At 42.8% G+C, this 18,342-nt stretch overlaps 1 protein-coding gene across 3 annotated transcripts in view; it reads left to right on the top strand.

Annotated features, from left to right (window-relative positions):
* LOC146822915 (cadherin-6-like) overlaps nt 1-17,133 on the top strand; it is a 269,494-nt gene extending 252,361 nt beyond the window's left edge. For all 3 annotated transcript variants that reach the window (XM_085607077.1, XM_085607076.1, XM_085607075.1), the window contains exons 9-12: nt 1,248-1,369; nt 6,802-6,919; nt 7,822-8,073; nt 14,495-17,133. In XM_085607077.1, coding sequence (XP_085463203.1) covers nt 1,248-1,369; nt 6,802-6,919; nt 7,822-8,073; nt 14,495-14,985 — 983 coding nt within the window. In that variant the 3' untranslated portion in view covers nt 14,986-17,133. The remainder of the gene's footprint in view (nt 1-1,247; nt 1,370-6,801; nt 6,920-7,821; nt 8,074-14,494) is intronic.
* Nucleotides 17,134-18,342: the final 1,209 nt, after the last annotated feature.

The following is an 18,342-nucleotide window of genomic DNA, read 5'->3' as shown; positions in this document are numbered from 1 at the left end:
GGCTCATCATCTTCACTATTAACTTTTTTTTAAATCTTGCTTAGTCATCTAAAAAACTCTGTCTTATAGAACTAGACTGGGACATTTCATTTTCTTACCCCATGGCCATCTCTAAACTTTTGTTGAGATTTCCATCAGGAAACCAAATCAGGACAGAGGACAGCAGAATTGTGGTGTAAATGTGTGGTGCTATTAGTATTGTTAAACAAAGGAACACAAAGCCGCACTCGAAACATCGGAGTATACATTTCAATTTAATTAGAATTTTGACTGACAATGCAGTTTCTGTAATATGTCCCAGGAACACTAACCTGTGTTGGTAGATGTATAAGCCCAGGAAATGGTACTACACTATCTTAATGTTGTAATTTATTCATTTAGTATACTCAAACGAAATATAATATGTTAGTATTTGCGTCGCCTCAGCTGATTTGAACCATCAGTTGTGACCTCTTTAAGCGCCCACCTATGTACTGACTGCAGAAGGTAGTGTAAAACAATTGCTCACATCTTGAAGAATTTACATAGAAGAAAGACTATGGCAAGCACTTACCAGCGCAGCAATATGAATTCTGAGATTAGTATGGTAAAGCTTGCTCCAGAAAGCATCACTGTGCAGGGTTTATGTCAAAGAGAAAAAAGTAGCAATTACACCGAATTGAATTTGACGATTGGCCACGGTGGGTGGAATGCATGCTAGTTTTACCCAACTCTTGGACACATTGAAGCCTAAAGTCCATAATGACTCAGCTCTGCATTGTCAAAAGCGCCCTCGGCCATGTGTTGCATGGTTTCAAAGTTTCAAAGTTTCAAAGTGCCTGGATACCCTCTCATGTGACAAGCCACGCTTTACAAGTACGACTTGATTGATTGGTTGAAGCTTGAACAGCCTAAGATGTAGGGTATCTTCTCTTCATTCCTCCAGAAATTGACATAAATGAGCAAGGAGGATACAATCATATTGTTCCAACCTTTGGCAAGTATGATATCTTGCAGGTGGAATGAAGTAGGGAATCTTGTTCACATATGTTTGCTAGAAGGTAGCACATCATTTTTTTACCTGCTATGCCCTTAATCACCTCTGTATGCTTTCCCACTTCTGACTGCCCTGATGCCTACCTCACAAATCCTATTAGCGGTCTTGCAGTAGCTGCGTCTGTGTTTCAAAACTTTCCGCATACACAATATGACTGCTGGCAGTCATTCATACAGCTCATTCTCTTGTATTTGTTTTCTCCTTCTTACAGGCAATCCAAAAGACAACAGCCGGGTTCCCGTGTACATTAAGGTTGTGGACGTGAACGACAATGCCCCGCAGTTGGCCATGTTCTACGACACATTTGTGTGCGAAAAGGCAAAACCAGCTACGGTAAGTTGACGCTGCACGCGGATCCCCCACTAAGCCATGTTTGAGAGCTGGTCCTACTGAGGAATGGAGCCTCAAAATCTCTGCGCAAAGAGAACGCTCAGCGGTAGATAAGAGCTTTCGCACTGAACGTGGCATTGTGTAAGCATCCGCATGCTGCGTGACCCATGTTAGCGCATCATGAAGTTACTCCCCATGAAAACAGACAACTGTTCTTTGTAAAGAAAGAATAACAAAACAGGAAGGAGCAAATATTGCACAGCAGCTGGATTTGTGTCTCACCAAAAACAGACAAACCTTTTTAGCTTCAAATCTACTAAATCTCGACAAAAAGCAAAACAGCAGGCACTCTTGCAACAGCTATCTGTCAGACTGTTTCTCATGGTGGTCTGTTTTTGCTTTTATCTCAGTCTTTTCCTTTACTCATGGTGTGAGCTCAAGCCCAGCAATTTGTTGGAAACATCATGAACACGTGCTAGGACATTGGGCCGGGCACTATGTGAGAGCTCCGATTGAGGTGCAAATGGAGACCGAGCACCAGAGCCAAATAGATGAGAGACTCCTTATTGTACAACGCTACATTTATTTTATAAAAAATCTTTCAGCCCCGCCAATCATCTTCACTGCTTAATAGAGTGCTTTCTTTTAAATAAACCCGCTTTATCGCTCAGACTTTTCCTTCCCATAAACTCCAGTATTACTAAAGCTAGAGTCACATCTGTGATCTTGTGTTTGGAGAAAAAAATTGTATAGAACAGGCCTGCCCCCAGATTTCTTTATATATATATATATATATATATATATATATATATATATATATATATATATATATATATATATATATATATATATATATATATATATATATATATATATATATATATATATATATATATATATATATATATATATATATATATATATATATATATATAGATATATATCGTATGGCATCCAGTATTCTCAAACAGTAGTTCTTCCCATGTAAATCAGACATCAGTTATACTGGTCCAATGAATTTCATATATATCGCAATGAGGCCTGACCTCAGATTAGCGGAGTGTTACCCCAGTAGAACTAGCTGTATATAAAGAAGCCCAGAAGGTAGACGAGCATCCATGTTTCAGACAAGTTAAGAAGAGAGGGGGTCAAGATGCAAAGGTGTGTCAGAGAAGAAAATAATTGAAAGAGATGGGTAAAAATGGGGTTATGTAGAGGAGTGATATAAAGGTTGAACAAGCAGTCAGTGACGGGATTTTAGAAAGATTAGAACTCTAGAACATGTGAAGGTTTGTTTACCTCATACCCATTGCATTTATGGTACCAGCCTTTGTAGGATTTTGCCCTATAAAGCCCTGTTCTGACTTTAAATTTGCCTACATCTCCTTCATACTTCCGCAAACATCTTTCTTTTCCTCTTAACTTCCCTGCTTTCAATTTCCAAGGAACTCAGCCTTCTCTCTTTTCCATTCTTTGATGCCCCTATTCATTCTTCAGTAATGAAGTCAAAATGTCTTTTCTGTACATGTCAAATATTCCAAGTAATGACATCGAAAGTGCTTTTCTGAATGTCTCACATATTCTTCCTTGTCATTTCTGGGCTAGCATTACGTCAATCAGCTGACTTCTCCCTCCTCCTCGATGTGGGACCCAAGTTCCAAGGCCAAAACATGTCTGGGGGTGTTTGTGTTACCCAGAGAGGTGGTGGTGGGTGTGCGGGCAGTGGCGGCCTATCAGTTCAGCAGAACTATCAAATTGGGGGAGGGGCCGAGTCTGCATATGGTTAGTCCCTGTCTGTGGTGGCAGAGTTTACAAAAAAGCAATGTTCTAAAAGTGAGCATAAAGCGATTTAAAGTGGCTGATATTAATTTAAGCATTGCATTCATTACTTTATGTCCTTCTTTTCCTCCTATCGAACTGCTCTTGCCGTTTCTTTTCTACTCCTTTGTTGTTTGCTGTTTCCTCAACTGGTGTCTTCCCATACTCATGCAAAACCTACGTCCTCGCCTGCTGACACCCTCCCTGCACCTCTCACCCCTTTCATTTTCCACATCATACTCCCCGATGTGATGTTTGGTATAACCCTAATCCTAAAGATGATCCCAATGCAAGCCCTTCCGTTGCGCAAAATTAGGATTATCATATTTCATCTCACAGCATGGACAGATAGGGTCAGGCAGCTTAGCGCCTAGAACCTACATGGCTGAGGTGTTCTACATCACTTGTGGGCAAGCTGTCGGATGCACTGCACACCTGTCCACTCAAGATGACAACAGTGCAGTCACCAAACCTATGGGCTTATCTACAACTGAAACATTTCCAGCAGGGGTTTTGTGCAAGGTAGCTCAGTAGTACACAAGGTCAAGAGAGTGATTACATACAGAGGTGACGCGGGTCTTTAATGGGACAAGACGTTAAATATATTACAATGTACATTTTTGTATTATATTCGTAGAACTTGGAGGTGACATTATTTGTTCAGAATCACAGGATTGATGGTCAGGTGGTAAGATTCGGTTTAGAACCTAAGCCTCCATGTATCAAGTTCAGCATCTTAGCCACCAGACTCCAACTCCTCCATAAAACACCTGGTGGATATTTACAAGAAAATGCTAGAGCCCAGTGCTATGCCAAATTTGGCAATGCCGTGCTCTGACATTTTCAAAACTTAGGGATGCGCCATATTTACAAGAATACGGCCCGCACCTGCATTTCCCCTAGTGCTGGCACTAAAAAAGCTGCCTAGGGACACCTTTGTGCACATAAAGAATGAATAATGGCGATTTGTTAATTATGTGTGCTGCAGAATACAGCACACATGGAAAGAGCAAGAAACGAGGAGAAATTAATAGTTTCTCCTCGTATTGCCATTCTAAGACCAGGTATTACCTGGCATTATTTTTGGGTGCTGCCCCAGCCTTGTAAATCTGGGGCAGCGTCAAAAAGCAATGTGTGTTGTGGTGCAGCATCCACAGCAACACCCATTGCCTGCCCTTTGCCGCAGCAGACAGCAGCAGAAAGGGGCATATTTATAAGGTGGAAAAAAATCAACGTTAAGTGGCTTTGTGCCACCTTGTAAATATGGGGAATGGCACAACGCCACCGGAGCGTCAAAAAATGTTACTTCGGTGGCATTAGGGGATTGTAAATATGCCCCATTGTGTCAAATGCAACCTGCCCACAACCTTTAGTAGGTGAGATTGACCATCACAGATGAAGACGTTTTGAAAAATTGCTATAAAATAATGACTCGATCACTTCTTTGTGTTGTTAAATTGTTTAGCTATTTTCTTCCTTAAATGTTCAACTGTTCTTCTGAAGCAAGCACTCATTAGATTTGTTCTTTGCACAGAAAGCTTGTCTAGGTGTATGAATGTTACAGTTTTGTGTGTTCGTTATTTTTAAATTTGTTTTGATTATTTTGGATGTTTTAGAATCATTAAACAAGTTAAAAGCGAGCTTAGTAAGACACAGTTTGCATCTGAAACATAATTAGTTACATTTGTGTCAGACCAATATTTCAGACACCAATGATAATACCAACAGCAATAATGTATTGTCAAGTATAGTAAAACATAGTAGCTGGTTACAAACGAGTTGTGGGGCGAGGACAAAGTAAATGCGATGTTGGGCAATCAAGATATGATGGGGGGAGAGGGGGACAGAGAATACCAGGTCATATGTAAAACATTGGCAGCGCTTGTAGCGGGGGGGAGGGATCAAGAGCGGTGATAGATGTTGTGATTCGGGGAATCAGAAGGATAGTGACACAAAGAGAGGGCTGTAGATTGGGCAGTGGAATAAGACGTCTGAAGAGAGCTTCAAATGGACCTGGAATGCCAAAGAATTAACTCAGGGCTGAAATTGTGATGGGTTAATGGAGGTAAATGTTCATTCCTGTGGGAATTTTCTAAAGCTGTCCAAATATTATCCCAGGATCTAGGAATTCTGTGTTTACGCAGACCTCTTTCTTTTTCACATATGAAGGGCTTTACTTTCTATTTGGGACCATTGTACAAGAGTACGCCTCCAAGTTGCGACCAGGGTCAGGTACGCTGCTATCCAAGGCTAAGTGATTTCATGTTTTGCTGTGAGGAGACTCCGGTCTATTAAGTAGGCTTCAGCTCTATTAGTTGTAGGATGATTATATAGGTCCAGAGCACAGGCCGATCAAGTGTTAAGGTTAGGGAGTGTGAGAGCAGTGCACACCAGCTCAGAATGTTGGGAGCAGTGGACAATTCAATAACATGTGATGAAAGTCAGCGTTTGGGATAGAGCTACTCGGCAGTAGGCTGCAGCCTTCCAAAATATCCTGTTTATCCTCCCTGGAGCGAGATAGACTCTGTGAATTGGATTAATTTAAATTTGGAATATCTGGAAATTTTAATGAGGTAGTCAAGAGCCTCAGTCCACTTCTTGTCATGAATGGATGGATGTCCCTAGATCCGACTCCCAAGTGTTTTGAAGTGGATAGAGTGGGTCAGATATATGTGTACCTAGGATCTATAGAGCCAACTGAGGCATCGTGGGCTGTCCCCAATGGTGTAAAGTGTTTGCGTCAATGTGTGCGTGGAGTGATCTACGTCCATATTCTCCCAAGTGGTTCTCACCACATGGGTTATGAGACCATTAGTGAGAAATTGTCTCCTTTGTACTGTGTATTGCACTTGGAGGGATTGTAAGGACAATAGTTGACCATTCTGAAGAGGTGGCCCAGGGTTTTGATGGCTGCCTTAGTCCATGAAATTAAGCTTCTACGATCAAGACACGCCCAGGTCTTGGAAGGCCAAGTAGCGGAATGCAGGGTGCATGGAGGGATGGATGTTTTGCAATTCTGTGCTAACACGCTAGGCACTGCTGTGCCACCAGTACCATTTGAGGGCAGTTGAGGCCAGATCTAGATCCGGGCAGGGTCAAATGATTTACTTCAGCAGTCATCAATGCCCGGTGGTTCACATCTGTTTTTTCAAGGGCGAGCCCCAAAATTCAACAGGCTAACCACTACATTGGGGCGGGTGTGTGTGTCCATTTCAACGTACAGAAAACAAAGAGATTGTGCAAATTACTGAAGTGGCATCTGTGATCCAACTCAATAAGAGCGTAAATGAATACATTGCTGAATCCCAACTTTTGTATCGTCCCATGGCGCGGCTGGGGAAATAAGGACATTTTGAGCAAAGAACTAGTGACATTAAATTCCACGCAAAGCAGTACTATCACCTTAAAGTGTAACTGTAAATGGTTCATGGCCCTGTTATATATCTGTCCTGTTGGTCAATTGTTTGCAGTACACACTCCCACAAAGCTAGCCATTTTTTCTGCATTTTCACGTTTGCATGAAACACTGTTGATTAATTGAAGAATGAGCTGGGAAACAGAAATCTGCCTGTAAGCTGTAGCTGGTGACGCCATATTGTTTTTGTGTCTCCTTTTAGCTTATACAGACCATCCGTGCTATTGATAAGGATGAATCAATCAAAGGCCTCCATTTTTCTTTCTCTGTACCCTTGCAAGCAGCAAGCAGCTCCAACTTTACAGTTCAGGACAACAAAGGTGAGCTTTGTCTCTCTTCTTTATAAGATGCCTTGAGGCTGCATGTGTGCCCTACAAATTATCAAAGCAAACAAGTAAAATAAATAAGTTGCCCAATACTGAAATAGTCATGTGGTCTGGCTTGGTAAAGCACCCTCAGTAGCATAACTGGGTTTTCCTTGTAAGGCAGTGCACTGAGGTACCCACACTCCCTTAGGAGCAGGAGGGGCTCTCTGTTCCTGACCCAGACATTTACTTCTAGGCAATGCAGGCTCAGTTTTCCACACTCTGGTACCATTCCCTCCCATGGGTAACCCACCTAATGGTGAAGCGATCCATGATTACTTTGGGTACACTTCAAATGGCATTGGCAGTGAGGGCAACTAAGTTGAGGGTAGAGATGATCACCATTGAGATGAACAGTGCAGTGGGTTATGGGTTGATGCTTGTACTAGGTTTTAAACTAATAACATCTCTACCCTGCCATAGTTGAACAATCCCACCCTTCCCTAGACCGTGTGGAAAGTATTACAGGAAGCCCTGATAGGGCTGAAATGACTCAGGAAGGTCACCTTTATTTTCCTAAATTGAGCTAAGAACAATTGCTGTCCTTAGCGTGATAGGAGCCAGACCACAGCACTTTATGCAGTCATGTATTACAGGCAAAAACAGGCCATGAAATCAAACAATCCAAAATGTGCCAAGGACCCAGCTGAGTTGTACCTGTGAATTGCACCGCTGTCTCTCTCTTCTTTCTTTTATAGTATGGCTAGGCACCACATGGTGTAAAACTTTCATGATACTCAACTTATTGCATGTGTATGGCATTATCTATTTGTTTAAATTGTACCAATGATAGCTACACTGTTGTAGTATTTTAAAAATTTTGAAATAAAAATGAAATCCTTTGATTTTTGTTGCAGATGACACTGCAGGAATATTTACCAGAAGGAATGGATTCAGCCGCCATGAAATGAGCACCTACCTCCTTCCTGTGGTGATATCAGACAATGGTCACCCTGCCCAGAGCAGCACAGGCACACTGACCATTCGTGTGTGTGGCTGTGACAGCTGGGGGAATAAGCAGTCCTGCAATGCGGAAGCGCTTGTCCATCCCACCGGGCTTAGCACTGGAGCACTCATTGCCATCCTCCTCTGCATCATCATACTGCTAGGTAACCGCAGTGATGGCTTTGACAAACTGTTTTATTTTGTTCTTCTGGAAAGTAATTGTGGAAGTTGAACATGAAACAAGTGTAGTTTGGCTAATTTTTCTTGACACTTGTATTCAAAATAGGGGTGGTGGTGCTCTGTGTGGGTGCTGCGGAAGTGATAGAATAGATGCTGTGGTGTGGGGCAGCTCTCTCTCAAAAGGCAACTCACCCTTTTATCCATTGCCAAGTGAAAAGGGCTCCTCTTTTCTGAAGGAAGGAATGGTAAAATGGCATCCTCAAGTAATAGTGAAATTTTGTGTAAATTAATAAATGTATTATGTATGTGTGTTAGGCCAGGCATCCGTGGCGTGATTTCCCCTGATTTTATGCCTTCTGACCTCTTGTTTTGCAGACTTCATTTTTGTTGGCTTTAGGATTTTGGGCACTTTAACCTCGCCTGACCAGTGCTAAAGTGCATGTGTTTGTTCCCTAAAATTTTGGCTTATCCTACAACTTGCATATTTAATTTACTTATAAGTCCCTAGTAAAGTGCACTACCTGTGTCCAGGGCCTGTACCTTAAATGCTACTAGTGGGCCTGCAGCACTGATTGTTCCATCCACTTCAGTAGCCCATAATCAGGTCTCACGCCTGCCATTGCAGAGCCAGTGTGTGCAGTTTTAAACTGCCTTGTGGGCATAGCAAGTTAACCCTCTTACCAGGCCTAAATCTTCCTTTTTATACATATGAGTCACCTCTAAGGTAGGCCCTAAGCTGCTCTAAGATCAGGGTGCAGTGTATTTAAAAAGCAGGACATATACCTTTAAGTTTTATATGTTCTTTCTTTACTATTGCAAGGCCTATCTCTCACATAGGTTAACATTGGAATTAGCTTATTACATTTTATAAGAGTAATTACCAATTGAGAAAAGATAGATATTTTGAGTTTTGTGTCTCTGGACTCACAATTTAAAATCACAACTTATGGTAAAGTTGGATTTTAAGTTGCAAGTCTGCAAATGCCACTTTAAGAAAGTTGTCATTTTCTTACTTTAACCATTCGGTGTCTGTCTCTGATTACACATCTGGGGTGAGTGACAGCTGGTCTATGTGCATTCCCTCTAGACAGCCACACACAAAGGGAACTTAGGTGTGCCTGATGGGTCATTCACATTGGGATGGGTCCTTAACATCCTGATGGATCGTCCTGTGTAGGATGGGAGGGAGGAGCTGGCACCTTCACCTGAATGGCTGTGCCTGTCTCCCACACAAAGAGCTGCATACCCCCTGTAGTAAATCTGAAGCCAGGGCAGGAAGGGAAGGGACTTTTGCACTTCAAAGGCCTCTCATTAAAGTCTCTCCCACTTCAAAGGCACAACTGGGCATAACTACTGGACCTTAGACACCACCGCTTCAGTACACTTCTGGACCAGAGAACACTCAGCCAGGACGAAGGACTACTGTGCTGCCAAATGGACTGTCACTTTGCTGGACTCCTTGTTTGCTGTACCTGCCCTGCTGCCTGTAGCCCTCTATGCCTGGGAGTGAGAATGACTGGACATGCATCTCTATAACCTCAGAACCGAAGTGACTCCAAGGGCTTGCTGGCTTGCCTCCTGTTCTGAAGTCTCAGGGACATCAAAGACTTCCTACAACCCTTCTGCAGCCTCTGTTCTCTGCTAACTGTAAGTCTTGCCCTGCCAAGAGGTACCAGTCTAGTCCTGGGTCATTGGAAGTGGGTTTGCTGGCTGTTCTTCTGCAAAATCCATGCATTGCCGTTAATGCGCCGGTCGGGACCGACACATCTCCCCTCAATGCCGATGCATCGCAGCTGTCACCAAGGACATCGCATCACCGGCTGGACGGCTCGACTACAACACATTGCCTTCACCAGAAAGGGTTCGCCGATGATGCACCTTTGACTGCGCGGATAGGAACCTACGCATCGCCTACATCCCAAGGGATCAGCATCGATGCATCGCCTCCTCTGCTACCCGCCTAGGGTCTTCGACATCGACGCATCTCCATCCAATATACTTTTTCAGTGGGACAAGGTTGGTCCCTGCATCCAACCCACGCTCAATTGCGGTCAGCCTGAACTTTCAGATTTGTCCCGGTCAAGCATGACCAGATAGCCCCGGTTGGTGCTTTATGTTTCTAAACACTATATTTCAAGATGTTCTTTAAAAATTACTAACTCTGGTTCTACTTCTTGGATTTTTGTCATATTGGTCTTGTTTTGTTCATTAAATTAAGCTCAATTGTTCTAACCTGTTGTGAGGTATTTTTATGTGGTGTTCACACTGTTTTACTGTATTAAGTGTTGCACAAATACTTTACACATTGCCTCATAAGTGGACTGCTCTGTACCAAGCTACCAGAACGTGCGCACAGGTTAATTTAGGATGTGTATCTGATCTACCCTGACTAGGATTGTGGTTCTTACTTGGACAGGGTGCATACCTCTGCCAACTAGAAACCCAATTCTAACAATGTGCACATGCGTGTGGTATGTTCCCAACTGCTCTGAGAGTAATGCATTTTTTTAAAATCATTGTTGAGTTTGGGGAGAGGTGCTCTGACTCATAAGAAGAGAAGCCTCAAGTGGGTCATGATACCACTCCACTCCCTCAATAATGGTAATAAATAGCTTGTAATGGTAATAAAAAGCATGTTACACTAAACACAGGCCTACGTTTTGGGTTTATGCCACACAGGTTGTTATAAACAAAGTTTAACCACAACCAGAGCATCAGAGGGGTTAAATCAGTCCAATGAGATAGCATTACAATAACCAAGCCTTGAGAGTTATTTTCTTTGATTCTAGAATGGAATACAAAGGCTGAGCTCAGCAGGGGCTTGACTGACCATCAGGGGTGATCAGTGATGTCATTTGAGATTTCAATAGTGATGACATCAATTATGTCATTTAACAGGTCATAAGTGATGTAAGCAGCGCACAACGGTAGCGCCGATTATAGTAGCTCACTAATCTATAACAGGTGAATTTCAGAGTTTTTTGGTTTGTAAATATGAGTTTTAATCTTATTTCAATACCTAAATATAACGTCACTTTCACCTTTTGTTTTTTTAGTAAATATACTATAGATAGATAGATAGATAGATAGATAGATAGATAGATAGATAGATAGATAGATAGATAGATAGATAGATAGATAGATAGATAGATAGATAGATAAGGGTTATCTTTGTTAGAGATGCATTTTTCAAAAACAGGGAAATGGTGAAGTGTTCATATGACTTCCACAAGTTTATTACCCATAAAGATGGTCACACAAACGGAATCCTAAAATGAAAATGTTTTCAATAGCTAGGGTACGTGCTTTAGGTCAGTAGACCGTGAGAGGCAAGTTGGCCATTAAAGGCTTATCATAGCATCAGGTGGTTCTATACATTTGAGAACATTGGGGTTCTCGCCCATGCCTCACTGACTTGCCCCTCTGTAGCTGTAAAATATAGTTATATTCCTATGTCCTTAGCACGGCCAGTGGGTAGGTGCAATCTTTAAAAGATCTTAATAATGGGATTCATCTAATTTGTCCATGCTCCCAATCTAGTTAGGCCCTGCAAAGGAAAATACAGCGATTTGCTCACGATCACTAGATTTGGTCAAGTGAAAAAGTCAATATTAGAAGTTCATTCATGTGTTTCTGCTGTGAGGCATCGAGCAGCCTCCCCTCCAAGGTTCTCTCATCTGGAGACATTCTGGTCCTCCACATTTGTAGTGCAGTACAATGTGAAAAGTGCCTGGAACTTTCAAAAGATCTGATGTTGTGAAGGGTCAGAAGTGACAGTGTCCATTCATACTGGTATTAAAACAATTGTTACTGATTACAATAAAAAATCATTTTTTACACGTGCATTCTTTGTGAAGCACGAATTTCATTCAGTTTGTAATAACGAATTGTGGTCAATATTCATTTCTAATCAGCATGGAGTTGCTGTTGTTCTCTCTTTACTAGTTAGTCGGACTTTGCAGCGGAGATCGGATGCCAGAATTAAATTTGCTGGCTTAGAGCTCTACTGCAAGGTCCAGCCACTACAAGTTTTTACCAGGTGTTTACCCGTGCAGTTTTTCATCATTTTGGTGAAAAAAGGCACCACATTTTCTGTCTTCTCTAAACAGGCGCAAATTGTATTTAGGCTGACAGTGGCCAGTGCATTGTAAGCTCCCCCTGGACTACTGCAGATGGTTCGCGGGGGCTGGGCAATGCTGTTCGCCTCAGCCTCCTTCCCTGCAGCAATTAGCCAAGGCCGGGGGGGGCATATTTACAAGCCCCTATCGCCACCGAAGCATCACTTTTTTAGACGCTCCATTGGCGTAATGCCATTTTCCATATTTACAAGGTGGCACTAAGCCACTTTGCGTGGCTTAACGCCACCTTGTAAACATGCACCTTCCCGCCTCAGTCATCTGCGGAAAAGGGGCGTGCAGAGGTCGTTGCTGTGGGCGTTCCACTGCAACACCCAGTGCCTTTCAATGCCGTGCCAGATTTACAAGGAAGTGTAATGCTATTATTTCTCCTCATTTTTTCTTTTTCTTTGTGTGCTGCATTCTGCAGCACTACAGTGCACAGAAATAGCAAAACGCCATTAATGATTGTTTATGTGCTGGAAAGTGCCCCTTCCTGCAAATAAACAATCACTAAATAATGCAGATTTGCGACTTCTATTTGCTACTTCTATGCAGCACACATAGAAGTAACAAATAGCCATTATGGATTGTTTATGTGCTGAAACAGACACCTTCCTGCACATAAACAATCATTGCATTATGGTGCAAGGGCGCCTGCATTGGCATAGGCAGCTAATGTTAGCGCCAGCGCTAGGGAAAACACAGGGGTGTGCCGTATTGTAGTAAATACGGCGCATCCCTCCGTTTTGTTTTTTTAAATGTCGGAACGCGGAGCTGCCAAATTTGTCGCAGCTCCTTGCTTCAACATTTTCAAGTAAACTTGCCCCTGGTGTCTCTAGGAAAGAAATGATCACATCCAGAGTTTTCAGGTTCGATAATTCTGGGCCCTGAAATTCTTGCGATTTAGACTGACGTTATTTCACCCAGAGTTAACACTCCTGTGAAATAACACAAATCATAATAAATGCAATCCTGGGTATGTGAACATATTTCATATAAGTAAGGAGTTTGGTATGCACTGCACCAAATCTACTCACAGGGAGAGGTACAACGTGTTTGATTTAAATCTCACAGATCCATGTTGATTTTTCATGTAGGTATCCAAGGAGAGTATACTTAGGACCCTCTTTTTTTTTTAAAACATCTTCATTAGTTTTTATATAAAACAATTAAAACTGCCACCCACGAGGCTTACCTAGGATCCCATGGTGACAGTGCCATTCCATTGTGTGTTAGACCGATACCTGCACAGGTCTACAAAAGAGAGTTTATTAGATTCATATGTTATGAACACTTATCTGTTCACTTTAAATAGTCCTTCCAGTACAATGTCAAGCGTGAGGTGCATTTTACAGATTCTTGAGATTGTCTAGTGTCTCTTCATTGCCTGCTCATTGCCTGCTCATTTGACATTGCTGCACAATTCAACAACTTCCTTTGCCGCCCTTTCAAAACTCTAAGCACTCACGGATTTCAAACTCATGATTCTAGGAAATTTAACCCAAGCCAGCATCAGGAATTTCATTTCCACCTTTTTTTTTTAACAAATACCTCCCATAATAGGCATGTCTTGGAGACTGAATAATCTTTTCTTAAGTACCTTTATAGATACAATGTATAGTACAGGAGTGTGTGCGTGTATCAATATTGACCTATAGTTTCACAATATGCCACAATTTAGGCACATCCATTAGCTAAATATTTGAGGGGGTGTAAATAAAACTAGTGGAAAACAGTGATTTTGAGCACATACTATGGGACTCATTTTCAAAGAGTTCATGCAGTGTAGCAAATGAAGTTGCTGTGCTGTACTGCATTGTGTGAACTTGAGAGAGCATAAAGGTACCATGACTCCAAAGAAGTGGCGCAGTTCTGCCCTCTCCACATGCTGGCATACTTGTGGCTGCCTAGCGCCTACGCAAGCCCCCTAGCTCCATAGTGCAAGGCTGTCTGCGTTAAGGTATGACAAAATACATGGGTTGATGGACGGAAGCGCCCATGCACCACTCATGGAATGCCTACTTGACGCAAAGTAACGCACTTCGGTGCAATGCGCTGCCTTGCATGATTTTATTTTTACAAAGTAACACAAATAACCACTTGCGGTGCTTTGAAAATACCGCAAAGTATTTGCGGCAAGTCTGCATTAAAACTGAAATAAGACCTGATGCTAAATCTTTGGGAATCTTGACCTACATATGCAACCTATGGCAATTTATCTATGCGGATATTTCACTGAGCAAAAATGTTCCATAAGTAATATGCTTGCTTTTTTGCTGTTTTGCAGTGACCGTGGTGCTGTTTGCAACACTGCGACGTCAGCGTAAGAAAGAGCCCCTGATCGTTTCCAAAGAGGACATCAGGGACAATATTGTCAGCTACAACGATGAAGGTGGCGGAGAAGAGGACACCCAAGCCTTCGATATCGGCACCCTCCGGAACCCTGAAGCCATAGAGGACAATAAGTTACGCCGGGACATCGTTCCAGAGGCCCTTTTCCTGCCTCGCCGGACTGCAGCAGGCCAGGATAATGCCGACGTCAGGGACTTCATCAACCAAAGGCTGAAGGAGAATGACCTCGATCCCACAGCACCTCCCTATGACTCCTTAGCGACCTATGCCTATGAGGGAAACGGCTCCGTGGCCGAGTCCCTCAGTTCCCTCGAGTCCGTGACGACGGACGGGGATCAGGACTATGATTACCTCAGTGACTGGGGGCCGCGCTTTAAAAAACTGTCGGACATGTATGGCAGTGTGGACAGTGACAAAGACTCCTAATGGGTTGCCTTCATTTTCCACCCAAGCAATTTTCATTTCCAAAAAAACACTCTAAAAAACATGTGGAGCAGCAAATTCCTTATATTTATCCGCAGGCCCCACCAGGATCGGGGCACTCTAGTCAACAGATTCAGATCGTCCCCTGGTTGCAGTCTTGTGTGACTTTCATGTCGGGAGACTTTCTTAGTATATTGTAAGAGCTTCCAAAAGGCAATTCTGTGTTCGTCATTGCGTTATTTCAGTGCCACCTCAGCAAAACCAGCACCTCACTCGCCATGCCGAATGGAAGGTAGAGGGCACTGAATGTTCTGCTTGCACCAACAGGATGGATGCCTGTTATGCTTTCATATCACATCACCTTCCTGTGTTCAGGTTTTTCTGCTCCAATGACTGATCCTACTCCTGGAGGCCTACATGTTGTTCTAATGTAATGACGAATTGTGCTTTCACCTCAGTATTATGATGAAAGTCACTGGCTTGCCAGGCAAATAAGCTGACAAGGCAGGAGAAAAACCTTGCGTCAGTTTATGATTTCTTGAAGGACTTCTAAAGACATCTTAATGGCCATTAAATGGTGTGGAAAAAACACGTGCTTCTTCTGCAAATGTCAGTTCATCTGAGCCACCAAGGATTCGAGTTGGCTGCCGTTTCTTCTGGGCCGTTATGCGGGCCCCTGCCTCTCCTCGGGCACAGGGGCCCTGATTCAGCCTAAGGCCAATGAATATCAGTGAGATATGGGAGACTTGGGGGGCCCCTACACCACATTCTGCAGGTGGGCCCCATCATTTTGCGTTGCACCTCTGTACTTCCTATGTGGTGCAAATTAATACGTAAAGCGGGGGCTCATGCCAGTGCTCGAGTTCTGCCGTGCCAGGGGGGAAGTAAGCAGTGCTTTGTATGTATGCAGACATGGAAGCAAAAGTGGCCCCCATACCAGTGTACAGCCCTCCTACCGATGCATGCCATGCAGTAAGTATTGTGTAAGCCTGAGAAATAACTTCCCCTGTGGCTGAAGGTCGGAGCTCTACCACCTCAGGAGAATCTGAATAAACTCCAGAAATAAGAGGGTCTCGAGGATAAAATGTAATTTGTCCAACAATCCACACCTGCCACACATCCGCTGGACACCAACAACACACGTGGCCACCTTAACCAAACAGATTATTTCCCTTTTATGACACTTTTCAAAGCCATTTCTCGGTATGTCAGAAGTTGCTGGATTTTTTTTCTATGTGTCAATTTATAAGTGTTATTTTTTACCTTTTGTTTTTTTCAAAAATGGAAATGCATTTTTCCTTATGCGAAAACAAAAAAAAAATCATATACCCTCTCTCAGCAGCAAAAACCGAAGTCCATTATTGTTATTCACCATTGGAGGGGCCTGGCTTTGATGGCAACACCAGCCTTTTCAGAGAGCTTTGGAAACATGTGAAACCATGAAATACCCGTCCTTAGCTTGGAAAGACTGGGTGAAACCCAACATCTGAACTGCGCAGCTTTACCAGTTTGTACATTATTAGATTATGTGCACTAGTTTATGTCTTTTTAAGACTTGTGCCTTTAAAATGTAACCTTTGCTTTTTTTAAAAAAAACAAAAGAAATGTGATCAGACATGTGACTTCCTGGGGGGTCTGACTTAAAGAAAAACATTGACATGACTTTTCGCTCGAGCTGGGTGGTGACGGGTGGGCGTGGTTTTTGGAATATTGAACTGAGCTCCCTTTGAGCTCATTTGTCAATCATCAGCCTTCGGGTCAATTTGTGACGTCACACTTGTACACTCCCATAATCCTCCAGGTAAAATGAGACTGTGTGTTAAATGAATCCCACGTCCCAGGGAACCAAGTGTTATGGTCATTGCAATGTAATGAAGCCCAAGTGTATGCCATGACGTCAAAGACAACACATTCACATTTTGTAGCTTCCCTACCATTTTGTCCAGGGTTTTTTGGTTCTGTGGAGCATTTATCCCACGCGGCTCACTGTTATACTCAAACCGATATGAGTTATAACAAGCTGATCAGTATTATGAAATATCTGCATTTTCTGGATGCACACAGAAAGTAATGAAAAAAATCACCCTGTCCACTTTCAACAGGATAGTACGGGATACAAAAATAAAAAAAAGTATTTGTATAAAATGAAAATGGTCTATGTCGTTTTTACTACCTTTTTTATTTTGGAGACTTGGCATGAGTGTAAAGTGGCACTGGGAAGGCAATATCCAGCACCTGGAAAGGAATGTCCCAATGTTCTAGAAAAATCGCAGCAGATTCTGGAGTGTTAATGAACGGCATCAGCTTGTGCTTAATGTGTGCACGTGTGTACAGGAGGTGGGCAATGGTGGTCAATTTTAGGGACCAGCACTTATTTTTGATCATCAGATTTCGACCTCAAGGTAGAGGAAGAAAGGCAGAAAAAAGGAATAGAAAAATAGTGACACGTGTGAAATAGAGTGTGTGCGAAGAAAGAAGCACGATGAGGAATCAAAACTACCCCAGCTTGGCATTCAGAAACCTCATAATTCGGCAGCACTGGTGGCAGGCTCCTAAGAAAAACGTTGGGCCCTTGCAATAATTTTTTTTTTCTCTTACAAATTAAGCAGTGTTTTCAGGGCTGAAGAACAGAAGGTAATTATGCACCGGTGACAGGTGCTAGATTAGGTACATTGCAAAACTAAGGAGCTACCGGGGGTGCATTCAGAGGTGGGTACCACACTGCTTCTAAAAGTATCCGCTGGATGCCAGAGCACTGGGCAAGTAAAAATTGTATTGTGCTTAGGGAGGCAGAAAGCATTGCACCAGCCCCTAGAGTGGATAAGTTGTCCATTTCTGCAGGGTCTGTGGATGTGTGTGTGTGTGTTGCAGCTGACGGGCCTTACATCTTGGCTCCTCTCCGCTATTTCTGTATGTCCTAATTCTTGCAGTGTGTTGCAATGATTTGCAGGCCACGCCCCTTCCTTCCTACACCCTCGTGCACTGCCTGCAAAATAAAGCTATTTGAAGAAATATTCTGTTTGAAGGAGCACACAAATTCCAATATACTTGTCCTTTTCCCCATCCCTCGGTCTACCTCCCTGAAGCCTTCATTTAAAATGTACAAAATCAACTGAAAGAGAAAATAAATCGAAGCGGTTCTTGAGAACATAGGACCTCATTTACCAAAAAATTACGCAACTCAGCGCTGTAGGGCATCTTGCTTCGCCGAGCTGTGTAATTTTAAAAGCATAGGGATGCGTTGTGTTAGCAACAATGCAACGCATCCGTGTGCTTTCCCGTGCTCTGGCGCACAATTGGCTGCCACACATCATTGCAGGCACCCTTGCATCATACTGCGGACACCTTCCTGCACAAAAA

Source organism: Triturus cristatus, chromosome 5_2 (genome assembly GCF_964204655.1).
Source record: "Triturus cristatus chromosome 5_2, aTriCri1.1, whole genome shotgun sequence".
Taxonomy (NCBI): domain Eukaryota; kingdom Metazoa; phylum Chordata; class Amphibia; order Caudata; family Salamandridae; genus Triturus; species Triturus cristatus.
Note: the sequence above shows the minus strand (reverse complement) of the source record. Positions and strands in the feature narration are given on the sequence as shown.